The 18,476-nt window shown below is 45.7% G+C and overlaps 1 protein-coding gene across 2 annotated transcripts in view; it reads right to left on the reverse strand.

Annotated features, from left to right (window-relative positions):
- Positions 1-817: 817 nt before the first annotated feature.
- Txlna (taxilin alpha) overlaps positions 818-18,476 on the reverse strand; it is an 18,023-nt gene continuing 364 nt past the window's right edge. Inside the window, exons 2-11 of one of the 2 annotated variants that reach the window (XM_010621568.3) lie at positions 17,951-18,336; positions 16,991-17,329; positions 15,339-15,430; positions 11,322-11,492; positions 9,094-9,288; positions 6,850-6,969; positions 6,542-6,616; positions 6,094-6,186; positions 5,605-5,700; positions 818-4,935 (exon numbers count right to left, since the gene is read on the reverse strand). In XM_010621568.3, coding sequence (XP_010619870.1) covers positions 4,618-4,935; positions 5,605-5,700; positions 6,094-6,186; positions 6,542-6,616; positions 6,850-6,969; positions 9,094-9,288; positions 11,322-11,492; positions 15,339-15,430; positions 16,991-17,329; positions 17,951-18,116 — 1,665 coding nt within the window. In that variant the 5' untranslated portion in view covers positions 18,117-18,336 and the 3' untranslated portion in view covers positions 818-4,617. Of the gene's footprint in view, positions 4,936-5,604; positions 5,701-6,093; positions 6,187-6,541; positions 6,617-6,849; positions 6,970-9,093; positions 9,289-11,321; positions 11,493-15,338; positions 15,431-16,990; positions 17,330-17,950; positions 18,471-18,476 lie in introns of those variants that run through there. The other variant, XM_033767342.1, reaches the window with a different exon arrangement.

An 18,476-nucleotide genomic window follows, 5' to 3' on the forward strand; every position in this document is an offset into this window, starting at 1 on the left:
TGTAAAGCAAGAGATGATTTCTTTTATGTGAGTATAGTTTTCCCTAACTAGAAAAGATAGTGTCCCAGCAGTATGAGAGGTTGCGGAGAGGGTATTGTACTGTGAAAACTTTTCATGTTAGAGTAAGTGTGGGTTTTTCATTCAATTCCAAACTAGTTTATGGAATTTAAAAATTCTGTTTTTCAGTACTGGGGGGGGGGATTGAACTGAGGACCTTGTGCTTGTGAGGTAGGTATGATTGTCACTGAACTAAATCCCTAGCCCTGGTTATTGGAATTTTTACAGGAGCTGTTAACAGTCGGAAAGTAGGCGTAAACTATTTATAAACATTTAACAATACACTATTCATTTATAAACACATTTTTACACTGTAATTTGAATATAATTTATTCTGTAGTAAGATATAATTCAGATTTCTAAAGGCATTAAAACCAAAGATATTGGGTATTTTTTTTTGGTACCAGGGATTGAACTCAGGACCTTGTGCTTGCAAGGCTGGCATCAGAACTGAGTAAATCCCTGGCAAGACACTGGTTCTTAAAAAAAAAAAACAAACCTAAAATCAAAGGAACCTGACAGTCCTTGTTCATGTTTTTGGGTGGGTTAGAGGGTCCACCTCACCCACTAGATCTGCGTTAAAGTTGTCTTTTTTTGAGACAGGGTCTTGCTATGCAGTTTAGGCTGAGCTTGAACTCAAGTGCTGGGATTAGAGTTGTGGGCCACCCTTGCCTAGCCATCTGGCTCAAAGTTCTTCTTATTGGTTTTTTGAGACAGGGTCTCACTATGTAGTTGAGACTGACCTGGAACTCACTATGTAACCCAGGCTGGTCTCAAACTCACAGCGATCCTCCTGCCTCAGCCTCCCAAGTGCTGGGATTACAGGATTGCGCCAGGACGCCCAGCTGGCTCAAAGTTCCTAACTTGGTATACAAACTCTAGTTCCCTAGCCTGATTTTCCCCCAACCCTCCTGTGTACCTGCATTCCCAGGTGAACCATTTAATTACTACATGAAGTTATCAAATCTCTGCCTGTACATTAGGTCAACAGGCCCTTCTAATTATCTACCTCTCTGTCCCTTGTCTCCCCTTCCTTGCCTGTGAAGCCCAAGTTAGGAGGAGTATTTATTTAATGTTGTTACTTGAGTGAAGCACCTTGCCAATTTCACCAAGGGCACAGGCAGCTTAAGCAAATCTGCCAGTGTGCTGGAGGGCACTCCAGGAGATACAGGCTGCTAGAGCACAGCCATGGCTACTTTGCAGCAGATCCAGACAAGTCAGTGAGTGTGGAGGGAACCAAATGGATCCAGAGGCATCAAAAGGCCACAGAGGCAGCATGGGGGCCCATGCTATAATCCCAGCACTCAGGAGGCTGAGGCAGGATTGCCACAAATTTGAGGCTAACTTGGACTACATACTAAGCTTATGTTGAGCCTGAACTACACAGGAAGACCCTTTCTCAAAAAACTAAAAAGACAGACAGAGATTAGAACAGAAAAAAGTAAGGCAACAGACTCTTTATTTAATGTGGTTTAAAATACATCAATATCAAGTCTCTGGCTATTGTGAATACCAAAAGGGGGAGGGGAGCTCTCAGCACAACTTTTAAACAAGTCTGGGTGGCCAGGTGGGGCCATAAGGAAAGCAGTTATAGGGACAGAGGCAGCCCTCTCCCCCAGGCAGTGAGAGGAACAGCCAGGTGCCTGGCTGTCCTGCATGACCACCACAGTGCTATGCAAGGTGGGAGGGCTGGAGCAGTAGCTTGGCAGCCTCAGCCTCTCTGCTGCCAGGGCAGCTCCACTGGCATCTTGGTCAACCCTCAGCAGGGCCACCATGATAGGAATGGAGGAGGGATAAATAACCATCTTACAGAAATAACATTCTCACAGAAAGTGCCTGAGCTCAGCCCATGGTCCAAAAGCCTCATGGAAAACAAATAACAAATAAAAAGTGCTGCTGATACCTCTAGGAATCTGGTGTGCATGAAGCTCTCAGACAAGGTCCTGAACAGTTACTGTTAGCAGAGCTAGGGCTTTGGGCTCCAAGCTCACTAACTGTGGTCCCTGGAGGAAAAACTAACAATTTAAGAAACCAACACAGCTCTTGGTCCTAAAACTGAGGTCATGTGCATAGGACTCACCTGGGTGAAGATGACACTGGCCCTCACTCATGGATAGGCCACTTTCCCTGTACCTGGTAGTGGGGGTGGGGTGGCACCCAAGCACCTGGGCTGACTTTGGAAAGTAAAGCAAGCAGAGCAGCTGTAGTGATTGGTGAGATTTGGTCAAATGGAAAGGAAGAGAAAAAGAGCGAGCTCCATCATCAGACTGGCATGGGTGTCTAGAAAAGGATGGAGCCAAGAGCCAGGGCTCTACCTGGTCTGGGGACCACATTCCTGATCTAGGAAGCCCAGCTGGGGCCACTTGAATACTGCAGCCCCCCATCTCACCTGGGTCCCAACAGTTCCAACTCCCCAAGGGCTTTAAGAGGTAGCTGAAGTGAGGCAAGCAATTATGTGGGCCATTGTAGGCCTTTCCACTTTCTCCAAGGGGGCAAGCAGACCTCTCTGCCTCTTTCCTACACCTCCATAGCTAACAAACCCTTTGTGGTGTTGACTGTTTTTGTTCTTCAGCCTGGCACAGGGGTGGGAGAGGCCCTACTGAGGCAGGAAGAGGAAGGGACAATTCCAAATACAGGGATTTCAAAGAGGGGAAGACAAAGACCTTGTGTAACGTTTCTCCACAGGAGAGTAGATCTTAACAATGACAAAGTAGTTTCAACACTCAAAATATTGGGCATCTTGTGTGAATTAAGGATATAGCAGGGGCTAACAGGATATACTCTGAAATCAGTCAGTGGCACCTGCCAGGGGACAAAGTGGCGATTCTTTTGCTATCTCTGGTCTTAAGTCAAAACGTGGTTCTGGCTCCTGCCTTGCAAGCGCAAGGACCATAGTTCAATCCCCAGTACAAATAAAAACAAAACAAAAACAAAAAACAATTATGGTTCAGGAGTACACAGCATTTTTCATGAGCCAATTTATCTGGGGACTAGTTGTAGAAAATGAAGGGATCTGGTTTGGGGGGAGGATCTCCAGGACAATAACTAGTTCCAAGAAATATAAGAGGCAAAACCACACCTGTCCCATCTTGGTCTGTGGCTTCCTTAGCTCACTGGAGATGCACTATACCCGTAGCTCAGCAGAGCAGTCCAAGACTCATTCTATTGCCCCCCAAAACTGCTCTATACAGTGACTAATACCCTGCCAGGTGTGCAACAAGAGCTTTCAGCACAGAGTTGCTACACATAGTACATAGTAATAAAGTTTTGGGTCAGGTAGTCGGGTAGAAGGGACCTTCTGTAGCCTTTTTGTTGTTTTCCTGAGCTCAGCCTATTGCAGAATTTCATTCTGTCAAAGTAACAGCTGGGGAGGCTCTCACACAGGAAGAAGTGGAATTAATTCCAAGAATGATTCTTATTTCTTGGGCAAGAAGGTAAGGAAGTGGGAACCAGGGCAAACCTCAAGGATTGTACAAAAGGGTGGGAGCGGGGGAAGCAGAGAGAACCATAAAGCTAAGGGGTAGCAGGACCTGGGGTCTAGAAACTGCTGCACGGAGACAGTGAGGATGGGAATCCATGGTGGGTGGCCTCCCCGACTGAAACCCACAGGCAAGCTCATGGCGGAGCCATTAGAAGCCCCTTTCTTTCTCCTTCTCCTAAATAATACGATCTTCCCTTTCAAAGAGGAAACCTCAGCACCGACATGGCTAAGGAGCCAGGTGGGGAGGTGACGGGTGGGACACACACTGAGGCCAGGCACCCAGGACCACTGCAGCACCCCTCTTCCTTCCTCAGAAAATCCTCCTATGAACTGTTATGTCCAAAACAAAAATGCCTTCAGAAAGAATCCTTTGGATGATCTCTTGTCAATCATTTGTGCAGGCCAGAGAGGCACCTGTGAATGATAAGGCTACTGAGAAGCAACACTGGCCCGGTCCTGGCACTACCGGAGGGCAAGGGAAGCAGTGGCCTAGGGGCTCCCAACCAGCACATCCTCTCACAATGCAACATTCTCCAGGTCCCTTGTCCTAGGCTCTGAGTGTCATGCAGAGGCTCTGCAGAGACAGCATTCCTAGGCTGAGAAGCAATGACATCTCCATGAGAGCTAGAAAAGCCCGAGCTGCCCAAGCCCTGCTCACAACAGAATGCAATCCAGGACTGGGTATACTAATTGTCATAAGCTCTGAAGGGCTGGGAGGAGTCTGAGCCCCAAACTGGGCAAGAAATCAAATCACTTGCCCTGCCAGCTCACTGTGATGGCAGCTACAGATGACACCTCCTCTATAAGACCCTTCACCTTAGAGGAGAACTGACATCACCTGTATACCTGCCCTCAATGCAAGCCCCCTGTACACTTACAGATATAAATGCATGAGGCCCTGCACATATGCCGTATGTATGTAAAACTGACCCACAAAATCCAAAATTGCGAAGTTGCAGAGGCCTGTTGGGTCAGAACACCCTGACTCCAGCACTGGCTGTTTGGTTTGGGAGCCTTGTATGGGCCAGGCTTGGCTGGGGTACAGCTCCCTTCCCAGCATGCCTCAAGCACCAGGCTCTCTAGGCAGTGGCAGAGGAGGGCTCCTGAGGCCCTGTTGCTTCTGTGCTCGGTGTTCCTGGGCAGCCAGGAGCTTCGGTGGCCCTCGAGGAGCTGGGAGTTTGAGCTCTGGGCACCTCACCACCCTGCTCCTTGGCCACAGTGGCAGCCTCTGGCCTCCGCTCAGGACCACTGTCAGTGAGGGGGCCCTGGCCACCAGCACTCAGGTCCTGTACCCTCTTGTTCAGGTCATTGCGCTCTGTCTGTAGTGCTCGGCACAGCTTCTCTAGCCGCTGGATTTTCACCTGCAGGCCCTCCAGTTCTTTGTCCCGGAGAGTTTTCTAGGGAGAGAAATGGGGACTTCAGGGCCAACCCAGCAACTCTTTAACTCAACACCACCATGTGGTGGGAGACACTCATTTCAACAAGGCTGGGAGCAGCCCAGAGTCCAAACCTGGCCCTTCTTAGTAAAATACCCTGGTTTACCTGGGGGCAGTGTAGTACAGGGATGGGCATGGCCTGGAGGTCACACAGTGTATTCCTCTAGTCATTTACCAGATAATATTGCTAAAGCACATGGCTTTTGAGTCTCTCTCATCTGTAAAATGGGATTACTAACACCAACCACAAGACTCAAGAGGACCACCGGACCAGCATTTTCTAAAACAAGGCAGGGCTTGGAGCTGTTGCTCCACCAGTGTTAGGCTCTATCACAAGCCACAAAATGACAAATTATTGGGTTGCTCAGTATGCGAACTTCATGCACCATCTGCACTCCATTCTTTTCTGCTCCTTCAGCCTTGTCTTCCATTCTCTCCCTTCGGTTCCATGCAGACTACCATGGGGTCTGTCACCTCAAATGTGCAGGCAGCTGGCCTTGCCTTACACGCACAGACGTCCTAGGTGCGTTTCATGCATGCAACATCACTGACAATTACGAGGTAGGGGAAAGGGCCTGATACACAGTAATGGTGCTCTCCTTGCCCCTGGAATCGTCACTCTCTACTCACCTCTTCAGCCATTTCAAGTAAGGCCTTGTTGCTGCTCTCCCACCGGGACCGGTACATGGTGGTTTCTTTCTCCAGTTTCTTGATCTTCTTAGTCATCTAGATTACATGGTAGATGGAAGGAAATGGTCAGAGCTGAGCTGTTCATGCATCTGTTTCTCAAAAGCAGGGAATAATCACATCTGTGCAATTCTGCCACTGGGAAGCCTCAAATTAAATGTCCACCACTCGGGCTGGGGGTGGAGCTCAGCAGCATGGTGTGTGCTTAGCACACACAAGGCCTTGACTTTGACTCCCAACACCAAAAAAAGCCACATGCCAACAAGAAATGACAAGACTACCCCTTATCCAGGGGAAAAGGCAGTGATTTCTCCTAATAGCTCCCTATTGACAGTGATCTTCCCTGTGAGGCATCTCGGGCCTTCTCAAGGTGACCCCATGTTCAATTCTGAATGTGCCCCAGCAGCCATCCCCAGCTTAGATCATCAGTACCTTTTCCATCTCCTGTTTGAATGTGGTGAATACCTCACTGCTTTTGGAAAGTGTGTTCTGGAACTCTTCAAACTTCTCTGTGTATAGGGCGAGCTGTGGTAGACAGAAGCACACAGGTAAGATTGGGCTTCTTTGGAAGGCACTTCTCTGGTCAATACCCTGACCTTTCCTTGGCCTTTTGACATAACATCTCCACAGAGGTACCACTTTCCAGAAAAAAAAAATTTTTTTTTGTTTTCCTGGAAACAGCGTCTTGGCATGCAGTCCAACCTGGTCTCCAATGCCTGGTGATCCTCCTGCCTCAGCCTCCCCAAGTGCTGTCATTACAGGCATGGACCACTACTCCTGGCGTGTATTTGGAAGAACATAACTTAAGAATTTTTATCCCTCGGAATGAGGCCCAGTGAAGGAAACTTAGAAGGCCCAGGTCAGTCCCATATTGTCTTACCTGCTGCTTCAGGTGGGTCTCCTGCTGCTTCATCAGCTCACACATCCTCTGAGATTCCACTGCCTCTTTCAGGAGCTATTTTCAAGACATGAGCCCAGACTGTCAGAAGCCCCCAGGGGGCTGTGTTGATCCACTTTAGCCACAAGCACTGGACCCATTTATACTGCCTGCTCTTTGCTGTCTGGATAAGCAGTGACTGGCCCAGCCAGGCAGTGATTATTTCATCCACACAAAATCAACTCGAAGCTAAGGCAGAACCCAGCCCACATTCTTACACCCCATCCCGAGCCCTGGGGTCTGAGCCTCACAAAGTCCTTCTCCCGCTGGTGCCGCTCCTCTGCCTCCTTCAGCATCTCCTGGGCCTGTTGGAGCTTGGCATCCACCAACTGCTGCTGTAGATCCTTGTGTTTGAAGACTTTGTCAATATGCTACAGGAAAGATGGTGGGAAGGTTCTGTTTGTCAGGCGCTCCCTTTCTCAGGGACGCCTTGTACTGTAGGGAGGTTCTAACTGCAGAGACCATGACACCTCATCCAGCCCATCTCCATCTGATATGGTAGACTTCCACATGTGCCAGAGTCCCTTGTAGGTCAACCTTCTAACCTCAAGTGTTTTTTTCTCCCAGTGAATCAGACCTGGATAAGCACCATGATATATGGATGGAATTAGCTTCCAGGAAGTCAAGCAATAATAAGCACACTCAAATCTCTAGTCCAGAGACTAACCACCTCGTGGAGCAGGCATTCCTAACTTTTATAGTCTAGCCCCCCTCATAGTGAAAAGGGAAAAAAACTTTCTTACAAACAGCCTAGCTTAGTTGGGAAGAGATTTATTATACCAATCTGTAAGTGAAGATTTGACATGTGCATCCCTAGAAATGGCTGTCTTGGCTATTGGAGGAGCACTAGGGACAGAGACCAGGTGAGACAGAGGATGGACAATGTGATGGACTGCAGTGATACTTCAAAGCAAAGTCCCCTGGACTTAATTAAATAAGGAAATACATAAGGGAATCTGATTTCCTTTGGATGGAAAAGGGCAGGTATCTTGAAGACAGGTCTAGTCACTGGTGACCTAAGGTTCAGAGACTCAGAGGCAGCAGGTGGTAGCCTCTGAACCTGTCTGAGGACTTATTATAAACAAGAAACCACAAGGCCTAGTAGTAGATCCACACATCCTTCTCCACAGGTAGCACCATGTCCTTTCTGATTTCAGTGAAAGGGAAGGGAAAAGAAACAGAAAGAGAAAAGGAAGGGAAGAGAAAGGGGGCCTTCAGATTCTTAGAATTAGTGTTTTGGTCTAGTAGCCCAGAAAGTCTTCACGTCTCTTTGGGCAGAGAAAAAAACCAGACCAATTCTTTTCAAAACAAATATATCACCTGAAACTTTGTTGCCAAAGGATGAACAAGAAGGGTGGTCAGGGAGTCCCCATTAGGCCTTGTACACATATGATCACCATACTGGTCTGAGCTCAAAAGGGAGGGTCTTGCCTGTCTTACCTTGGTCCTAGGAAAACACCTGCTTACAGTGAGTTGTCTGTCAGCCCTGTAATGTACCTGCAGGGATCCCTTCTCATGAGGAAACAGAGGTCCAGAATATCCAGGCGAGCAGCTTGGGGACTTAAAGGTTCAAGTATCTGGGTTAGTAGCCAACACTAGCCAAGGCAGTGACACCCTGTTCTTCCAAGTGTAGAAGCAGCCAGTGTATCAGTGGACAGCCCTGAAGTCTATCAGTGAACACAGGTTTAGCTCTCCCCTGTTATTTATTTGTTTGTTTGTTAGTTTGTTTATTTCTGGTAACCGGGGATCGAACTCAGAACCACCATGAGCTTGACCACTGAGCTAAATCTCTGGCCCTTCCTCTGTAATTTTAAATTCTTTTTCAAAATGGCACTGGCAACTGAACCATGCTAGAGAAGTGCTATATCACTGTGCTACATCCCCAGCCCTTTAAACACACATTCATTCATTCTTTCTTTCTTTCTTTGGTACCGGGGATCAAACTTATTTATCTATTTTTAAAGACAGGGTCTTGCTAAGTTGCCCAGGCTGGCTTTGAATTTCAATCCTCCTGTCACAACTTCCTGAGTGCCTGGGACTATAGGTGTGCCTTACCATGGCTGGCTTGTAATTGCAAGTTCTACAAAGGTCATAGGCTAGCAATCAAACCTCACCGGCACCACTGTGAAGCTATCTATAATACAGGTTAAGTATCCAGCTTAATACTATGTCTCATTTGGAGGTGCTGTCCCAAGGCCTTGCTGGGGATGCCATGTAATACACAGTATGCATACATATCACCATTTGAAAATTTGGACAATTCTAATTCCAACAGATAGCTGGCCCAGTTCTTTGGGAGAAGGCACTGCTGACTGGGTGGCTCTAGGTGATTTTCTTTTCCACACCATACTTCCTCATCTATGAGGAATAGTTATTAATCTCTGATCAAGGAAGAGGAGTTCAGGATAAAGCCATAAGAGTGCTCTGCAGGCGCCCATCACACACCCAGAGCCTCACAATCCGCTGGTCATGACCCTAGTATGCAACAACCTTACCTCCTCACGCAACTCATATTGCTCAATCAGCTTCTTGAGCCTCTCAGCCAACTCCATGTTCTCTTGCCGCAGCTTGGAATTGCGTTCATTATGCTGTTCCATCTGCAGCTGAATGTCATTCAGTGTCACCTGGAAGTGTGAGGTCACCTCCTTGCGCTTCTCCTCCTCCTCCCGGGCCCGCTGTACGCCTTCTTCCTGGGCAGAGAAACCAGCCCCAGCACCATTATCTGCTGCTCCCCAGCCAGCTGCATGAGGCTCCCCCAACTAACAGTCCACAGGTGATCTCTGCCAACAGCCCGCCCTGCTTCCAAAAAGATAAGTGGCCCAGCTATAGGATGTTATGCAACAGGGCTTCCTAATGCATTCCTCTATAAATCAGGTGATATCCTGTGAGATTCTCTCCCTAGTAAAATGCAGGCACATATGTTAAGTGCCATTCTGAGGCGTCTTGATTTTGTGAAGTCTATTCCCAGATTTCAGATTAAGTATTTCTGCTCTGACGTACTTTTGTATTCCCTTTCTCCCCACACACCAGGGATGTGCAAAATTAGGCAATTAAACTTTGTTGACAGGCGTATCCCCTGAAAGGCAATCTGAAAAAAATCTAGTAATACTTAAAAATTTGCATACTCTTTGACCTGTCCTTTGACTTCTGTGATTTATCCTTCAGATAAACTGGCCTGAGAGATACATACCAATAATTTTTTTTTTCTGGTACTGAGAATCACACCGAGTTAAATCCTCAGTGCTTTTATAATCATCATTACAGACAGTTTAGTGATCTCAAGCTAGGTGGATTTTCTTGGGTCCTGGGGATTGAACTCAGTTCCTTGTGCTTGCGAGGCAGGCAGCAGCATCACTGAGCTAAATCCCCAGCCCCTATACCAATAATTTTTATTGTAGATCTATATGTAATAGTGAAAACTTGTAAACAACCCTAAAATATAGTATCTTAATTAGGACACTGAGAAAAATATAACATATTCACCCAATAGTGCTGTTAGACAGCCTTACATAAAATGAAAAGATAAAGTAGAACAGAGAAAAAGGGATAGGATATAAACAGTACCTGTATAATTTTGTTTAAAAACCTGTAAGACTAATTTATACTACTTATGTTTTCAAAGATAAACATGAACTAAAAATAAGCACAACAAAATATGTATGTTCACAGATCTAAATATTTTATACAAAATAAGTTTTTAAGTATATTTGCATGAAAAACCATCTGGAAATCATGGCTTTAACAACAGACTGACCTCAGCCTGGGAGAAGCACAAAAGGTGAAGAATCCAGACTCCTGACTAACCTCTGCGACAAGGACTAGATATCTCCTTACTGGGTACTACAGTTTGGATATTTATTTCTTTAGCACTACTGGAGATTGAATACAGGGCCTTGACACTGAGATACATCCCAGGTGCTTTTTATTCTTTTTTTTTTTTTGTACCGGGGATTGGACTCAGGACCTCCTGCTTGCCAGGCAGGTGCTGGGCCACTAAGTTACATCCCTGGCCCTTTTTATTCTTTTATTTTATTCTCACTAAGTTGTTAAATTGCCCAGGCTGGGCTTAAACTTGTGATCCTCCTGCCTCAGCCTCCCAGAGTGCTGTGACTACAGGTGCTCACCCTACTCCTGGCTTATACTTTGTATCTTAAATGTACCACAAAGTTCATGTAATAAAGATTTGGCACCTAGAAGAACGGTAGAATTGGGAGGTGATGGAATACTTAGAGAGGAATTTAGTGAGATGCTTTTATACGTTATTAAAGGTGTGTCCTTGAAGGGGACCATGGCACGTTATTCTCTCCCTGTCCCTTTCAGTTCCCAGTCATGAGATGAATGGTTTTGTTCTGGTAAATACTCCCACCATGAAGTTAGGTCATCCCACCCAGAGGTCTAAGAAAAATGGGTGCACCTCAATATGAATTAGAACCTCCGAAACTGAGCCAAAATAAACATTCTCTCCTCATACGCTGACTATTTCAGGTATTTGTTCCACAGTGGGAAAGTTAACACCAGGAGACCACTATCTAAATGAGAAATAGTCAGATTACTACATTTACAATACATTCAGCACTTTAATCTGTACCTGATCTAATAAAAGAACACGTCAGAGGTTACACTAGTCCTCTCCAAGTTAGGGCATTACTTGGGAATGTATCTCTATACTGCAAAAAACAGTGATGTGTCAGGAAACCAGAGATGCTCCTGGCCCTGGGCCTACCTTGAGGGAGCGGTTGTGCCGCTGCAGCTCACGGCACAGGCTTTCAAGCTTGCTGCGGGCCAGTATAGCCTTGCTGTGCTCTCCTCGCAGGTGGTCCTTCTCCTGTACCAGCTGGCTCTGTTTCTTCTGCAGGAGCTTCATCTGTTTTTGTGAAGTCCGGTGCTCCTCCAGCTGGGGACAGGGAGGGCAGAGAGTGCTTGGGAGGCCCCTCATGGGGATCCTATGTGGCTCTAGGGACTGTGGAGCTGAGCTGTCCTCCTCCCCAACTCCAGCTGAAGCAGCTCAAGGCCTGAAATACTCTCACAAGCAGACAGTGCTAATATGTTAGGTACCCCTCCCTCCCTCATGTTAACCCAAGGTCTCATAGAGATACGGGTAGGGACACTCACTGGGACCAGCAGGGTTACAGAGCCAGCAGATTCTACTTTCTGTCCCAGTTCTGATCTGAGACAGGACTTTCTAGACATATCTGACCACTACATGGCCCCATTTTGCTGGTCAATCAGGTCAGGATAAGCTACCTGTACCTGGCTCGGGCCTATTCAGATCTGGCCCCTGTGGCTATTTTAATACTGATGGACAATCCTGACTCTCTTCTCTCAGTACTTAACACCTTCCATAAACCCGTATCTTTGTCCAGCTTGGCTTCCCTCCTATGATCTTATCTATCCTGGACGGTAAAAATAAAATGTTGCCCACATATGTAATTTATTTATTTATTTATTATTATTTTTTGGTACCAGAGATCTAACCTGGGACTTTGTGCTTATGAGGCAGGCAGTGGAACCACTGAGCTAAATTCCCGGCCCACGCATATGTTATTTAAAATCTTTTAGTGGCTACACTAAAAAAGACGAAATTAATTTTTTGGGGAGTATATTAGGAATTAAATCTAGGGGCTTTTCCACTTTAGTACATCAGCTTCCTGAACTAGTATTACAGGCATGTGCCACCACACCTAGCTCTGATGTGTATCTTATAGCACATACAAATTCAGAAGTCAATTATCAATTAGCTAGAGGCTACTGTCCTGGATGACATAGTTTAGACTTTGTTATTACTAGGTATTGCACCTACTACCTCAGTTTGAAGGATGCCAGGCCAGGACTATCATCACTTCTTTCTAGATAATTCTTACCACTATCTGTAGTCTTCTGATAGTTATCTTACCCCACTGGACTTCTAGTCTATTGATCCAACCAACCTTCATTTGTTTTCTTTTTTATTGAGTTTATTGGTACTTTTAAAGTATACAGTACAGTTACATTCATCATTGGGATCTTGTGCCTTTGCATGATTAAAAAAAAAATTTTTTTGTTTGTTGTTGTACCGGGGATCAAACTCAGGTCCCTGCACTTGGCAAGGCAGGTGGCGGAACCACTGAGCTAAATCTTGCCCGACCAACCTTCATTTAATTAATCGCTTCCCTTTTTTATACCCTTCCACTCACTCCTTTAGCCCCTCTCAACCCTGGTAAAAAATCTTTCTGCTTACTGTACCAGCACTGACACAATCCTGCTTGAAGAATCACTTTAAATTCATGACCAATTTCAAGATCCCTATCTGTCCAGCAATTCTACAATATTTCTCATGCCTCTCACACTCTTCTTCCAGACAACTGTTTTATACACCCCTTCAAAATTTCCCTAAGCTAAGCCGGTGATTTAGTTCAGTGGTTCCACCGCCTGCTCAAAAGCTCAAGGTCCCAAGTTTGATCCCCCTATCAAAAAAGAAAAAAAAAAAAAAAAAAAGAAAAGAAAATTTCCCTAAACTAGCCATAAGCCATCTTTCTCATTTCCTTAAGAACACAAAAGACAATAGAGCAACAGCAACAAGAGCTCCCTATCCACCAGCCACTCCTATCTGTCTTCTCTAGTCATGCATCTGGCAACATGGTACCAAGGTCAAGTCCTTTCCTATGCATTGGGCCTCTGCAATACATAATGATTGCAGCAATAGAAATGTGCATTCCTTTACACAGCAACTCACTTCCTCTTTTTTTTTCAGCAATCCTCTAGCCAGGTCATTCTAAACGGAGAGTACCTTCTTTTTATCTTACTTTTTTATTTCTTAAAATAATCCCATTAAGCAGGTATGACTTCCCCCAATTTACAAGTTCCTTACAGAACTCAGCCATGAAATTTCCTTGGGATGAAATGAATTTTATTTTTTTGAGACAGGGTTTCACTATGTAGTTGAGACTGACCTGGAACTCACTATGTAGCCCAGGCTGGTCTCCAACTCACAGAGATCCTCCTGCCTCAGCCTCCTGAGTGCTGGGATTATGGGTGTGTACCACCATGCCCAGCTTCCACTGAATATTTGTAACACCGAAAGTTGGTTAGACCACATTTGTATTTCTTCTGATGCAACAAGAAGCATAAAGTAATACTTAAAAAGAATTCTTGTCACAAAAGTTGAACCTGAGCCAGGCAGGGTGGTACATATCCATAATCCCAGCACTCTGGAAGTATGAGGCAGGAGGATTTCAAGTTCAAACTCAGCTTGAACACTTTAGCAAGACTGTCTCAAAATAAAAACCAAAAAAAGAGCTGGGCATGGGGACGCATGCCTGTAATCCCAGCACTCAGGAGGCTGAGGCAGGAGGATTGCTGTGAGTTCGAGGTCAGTCTGGGCTAGTAGTAAGTTCCAGGTCAGTCTCAACTACATAGTGAGACCCTGTCTCAAACAAAACAAAACACCCAAAAGAAGGGCTGGTTATGTAGCCCTTGGGGTCAATACCCAGAACTGTACCGAAAACAAAACAAAACAAACATAAAAAACTGAATGTGAATTAGATCAAGCTCCTACAGCTAAATTCCATTTTACTTACAGGAACAAATAGAGATAAAGGGACAATCAATAAAGGTACAGGTAAGGTATCATACAGGGCAACTAATCTGGTTCTGCAGTAAGTCAATCTTATGGAGGAAAAAACGAAGACAATGAAATGAAGATCTGCTCTAGAGTAAAAGGAAAATGAGTATCAATTGACCACTGTTAATTTTAAATGTGTTAACAGCACAGTGCATCTCTGTATTTCAGGAAGATACATACAGAAGCAAGTAAGAGCAAGATCAGATGGTATATGGGACTCAGGCCAGGAGCTAGAGCTCTATCACCTGGGAATTATTCTTTGGGAAATTTCAAGGAAAGTCAGGTTTTCTATCTCTTTTTTTTTTATACAATTTTTTTTTTTTTTGGTACCAGGGACCGAACTCAGGTCCTTGCACTTGTGAGGCAGGCAGTGAAACCACTGAGCTAAATCCCTGGCCCAGGTTTTTATCTTTTTTGTTTTTTGGAGGTAGGGTCTCCCTTTGTAGTTCAGGCTGGCCCTGAACTAACTACGTAGCCCAGGCTGGCCTCTAACTTTGTGGCAATCCTCCTGCCTCAGCCTCCCAAGTGCTGGGATTACAGGTGAAGTTTCCCCTCTTAATGTCAGCCTTGAAGTGAATGATTGAGAAATGACTCCCCAATTAACAGACAGAGCGAAGGTTCAAAGAGAAACTGAATGGGGAGGGAGGGATACGGACATAGAAAGAATTAAGATGTGTTGGGTACATGTACCAACTACCCACAATGAGTGTAATCGTTATGTATTGCAAATATGAACTAAAAAACAAAAGACAAAACAAAAAATGAAAATGGAAGAATCTAGAGACAGAGAGGAATGAGGGAAGGGAATTAAAAAGAATTAAAGATATATTAAGGGGCCAGGGATTTAGCTCACTGGTTCTGGTGTCTGCCTCGCAAGCACAAGAACCCGAGTTTGATCCCCGGTACTAAAAACAACAACAACAACAACAAAAACCAAAAGATATATTAAGCACATTATCTACTCCATAAGGTGAATGTAAACATTATATACTAAACATATACAAAAAAATTATAATAAAAATTTTGAAAGGTTGAATAGGAATTAAGCCAGCCACCTGCCTCTGCATCCCCACCCCCATGTCAGGTGGCCTGGTGACTTTCCAAAGGCGGGGAGAGCAGCAGCAGAGGGGGCAAACTGACCAGTTCAGCATACTTCTTGCACAGTGCTGCCAATTTCTCCTCTGGGGTACTCAGCGTGTTCAGTGTCTGCATCAGCAACGTGATCTCCTTCCCTGTAAAGCACAGGGAACAAAGGTATACATCCTTTTCTGTGGGGGTGTCTATCTCCATGAACACTGTAGCAGCTCTCTTTTTGAGACAGGGTCTTGCTATGTAGCTCAGGATGTCCTTGAACTATTAAGTTCACGTTGTCCTTGAGCTCCTGGTGATCCTTCTGCCTCAGCATCCAGAATGCTAGGATTACAGGCATATACACCATCCCCAGCTAGGCCTTATCATACTTTCTATTTTCTTTGTTGAACTGACTGCCTTCCCTGTGAGGTTGTGTGTTTGTTTATTTATTCATTTTGGGAACCGGGAATCGAACTGGAAGGTTTTGTGCTTGCAAGACAGGAGGCAGGAAGCAGATGCACTGAGCTAAATCCCTTGCCCAAGGCTGGGTGTTTAATGAAAGTTGGGACCAACTCAAACCAGTTCTGTTCTAATGCCACCACAGAGTACATGCTCATTAAATGATAAGCAAATGAAGGCGGAATTCTTTTGTAATCTTTGGTGGGCACCACTGGTAAGAGGAAAAAACTGACTGTGCTACCAACTTATAGAAGGAACCCCATGTGTGACTCTGGGGCTACTGTTTCATTGTAAGGAAGGTCCTTGAAGGTGGGATCCAAAAAGGAACAGGCCTCTTGGCCTACTTAAATTAACTAAGGGTTAGGGACTTAGCTCAGTGGTACTGCCATTTACATCACAAGTGCAAAGACCAGACTTCAATCCCTACTACCAAAAACAAAACAAACGAAAAACACAAGAAATTAACTAAACTCCTGTTGACAGATATAGCCAAATAGTGAACTTTAAAAATGTGTATTCCTTCAATACATGTGATCCTAGATTTTTAAAAAAAGTACCTCTTTAAATCAGAACCAGTAAAGGGTGGAAAACAACAACCTAGGTGTGCTGTCACCTAATTTAGAATCTTAATGTCATACACAAACCTACTGTTGAACACCTGTTACTGCTTCCTCAAGAGTTGCAGGTCCTTACATCTGGTTACCCCGAGGGGGCCCCATTTTAGGCTCTTAACCATTTTAGTTGCCAACTGTTCAACTAGTAATTTGAGAGTATAACTGAAAAAATGAAACTAATCGGATGACAGTCAACCCTCTGGGTGAAGCAGACAATCTCTCAGTCCTTATGAAGTCCCCAGCACAGCCTGGTTTATATAAATATTTGAGTTTTAACTGTGATTTAGTCCAGTTCTCTTAGTGTAGATGAGTGGGAACTAAGACCCAGATTGGGAAAGGCCATGTCCAACAACACACAGCAGGGTAAAAGTGGTGCTAACTGGGAAAGGGTCTATGTAGACTCCATGTTCTGCATTTTCTCAAAGAGAGGACAGGTTGAATTTCAGCCCCCACTTGCTCAAAAGGTCAGGAGGCCTGGCACAGTACAACTCTATGCTGTGATTGTGCATCCCTTGCTTTGATTAAACCAGGGAGACTGGGTGCTGTCCAGTGGTTTCCTCTGAATCCTGCCAAAACAGCCTAGCCCATGAAATGACAGGCCCAAATTCCCTCCCTTCACCAGCCTTATAAGTAGTTGCCCTCTCTCACCCAAACCCTTGGCTTTCTTCTTCTCCTGCGGCCTTCGGTGGTCCCGATCTCCGACCTCATCACTCGCCCGGATTTCTTCTGTGCCTGGCTCTCCCTTGGAGGTCTCCTTCTCACCATTAACTACTGGGGTCCCTGGCTCAGGCTCCCCATTCCTTGCCGCATAGGTCCGGGGCTTCTCTGCATCTTCCGGTTCAGTGGACTCACCCTGTGCTCCATTCTCACCTGGGCTACCCTGATTGTTGTCCACACAGTATGTATTCAGTATGTCTTCCAATTGGCGGCTCAGCTCCTCTGAGACATCACGGAGGGCCCCAGACTGAGATGTTTTGGCTTGAGCCCCTACAGCAAGAAACAATGAGAAATAAAAAAAAAGTAGAGTGAGAAATAAGATGGTTACAGCACTGGTTGGGATTTTTGCAGGCCAGTCTCCCTAGTCTGGTTAAATGTTGCCTAACTGATTTAAGCCTCAATTTATTTTCTTATAAAATGATACAACTATTTCTTACTAAAATTCAAACATGTTAGGGGTATAAATAAGTCAAGTATGTAAACCCTATTAGTTTTAGTGACATAGGACTGGCATGTAGCAGCTCAATTTCTAGTCTGTATCCTTCCTCTCAAAAGCCATTTCTTGCTATTCAAATAGATCCAGCAACGCCTCAAATATATGAAGGGCAAATACCTACTGTAAGCGGAGTGTTTCTGACTGATGGGACAGAGCTTTGCTGATGGGGAGTCTCCTTTGCCTGTCACCTGATTTAAACCTGTCAGAACCTGCTCCCAATCTGTTCTGGGGCTGAGTGGGAGGCCCTGCCACCTCCCCAGGCTGGGCACTGTCTCTACTCATTCTTCATTTCCTCCTTCTTGGGTAAACAGTGGCCTCAGTCTCTAACTCCAGAAGTGAAGCCCGTACCATAAACTCCTCCCCCTGCCCGCTGGAAAAGGAGAGCTGGCACACACCCTCCGTCCTCCCAGGAGCCTGGCTGGCGGAACCTTCAGCTTCTGTCGCAGGAGACTGGCTGGGCCTTCTCCCGTGGACTCCTTCTGGTCCCGTTTCCGGCTGCCCGGGGCTATTTTTGGGGTTGGACTGTTTGGCAGCCCCATTCTTTTTGTCTTGGTTCTTCATTGTGATGTGCAGTGCTAGGTTTGGAGCAGATCCTTAAGAACGTGTGCAGTTGCTATTTTCGACTTCAAAATTCTTCACAACCTGAATCCGAAATCCCAACACCAGGAACACAAAGCTTCTTGAAACAAACTGGCCGTCCTTCACCGGAAGCCAGCGGTACTCAATCTCTGGGTATCAGGGAACCCTGGCGTGCCTTGGCAGGCTTTGGGGCACACCGCTCCTGGAAAGGGTAGAAAAAGGCCTCTTTTCTCCCAAAGCCACTTCCCGGCTCTATATGGCCCCCTCACTGCAGGCAAAACGCGGGATTGGCTCCCAGCGTCGGACTAACGTGGAGGCACTCCAGAGCCCCGACGCCCCCCG

Source organism: Fukomys damarensis, unplaced genomic scaffold, assembly GCF_012274545.1.
Source record: "Fukomys damarensis isolate Sample0158 unplaced genomic scaffold, DMR_v1.0_HiC HiC_scaffold_23, whole genome shotgun sequence".
Taxonomy (NCBI): Eukaryota; Metazoa; Chordata; class Mammalia; order Rodentia; family Bathyergidae; genus Fukomys; species Fukomys damarensis.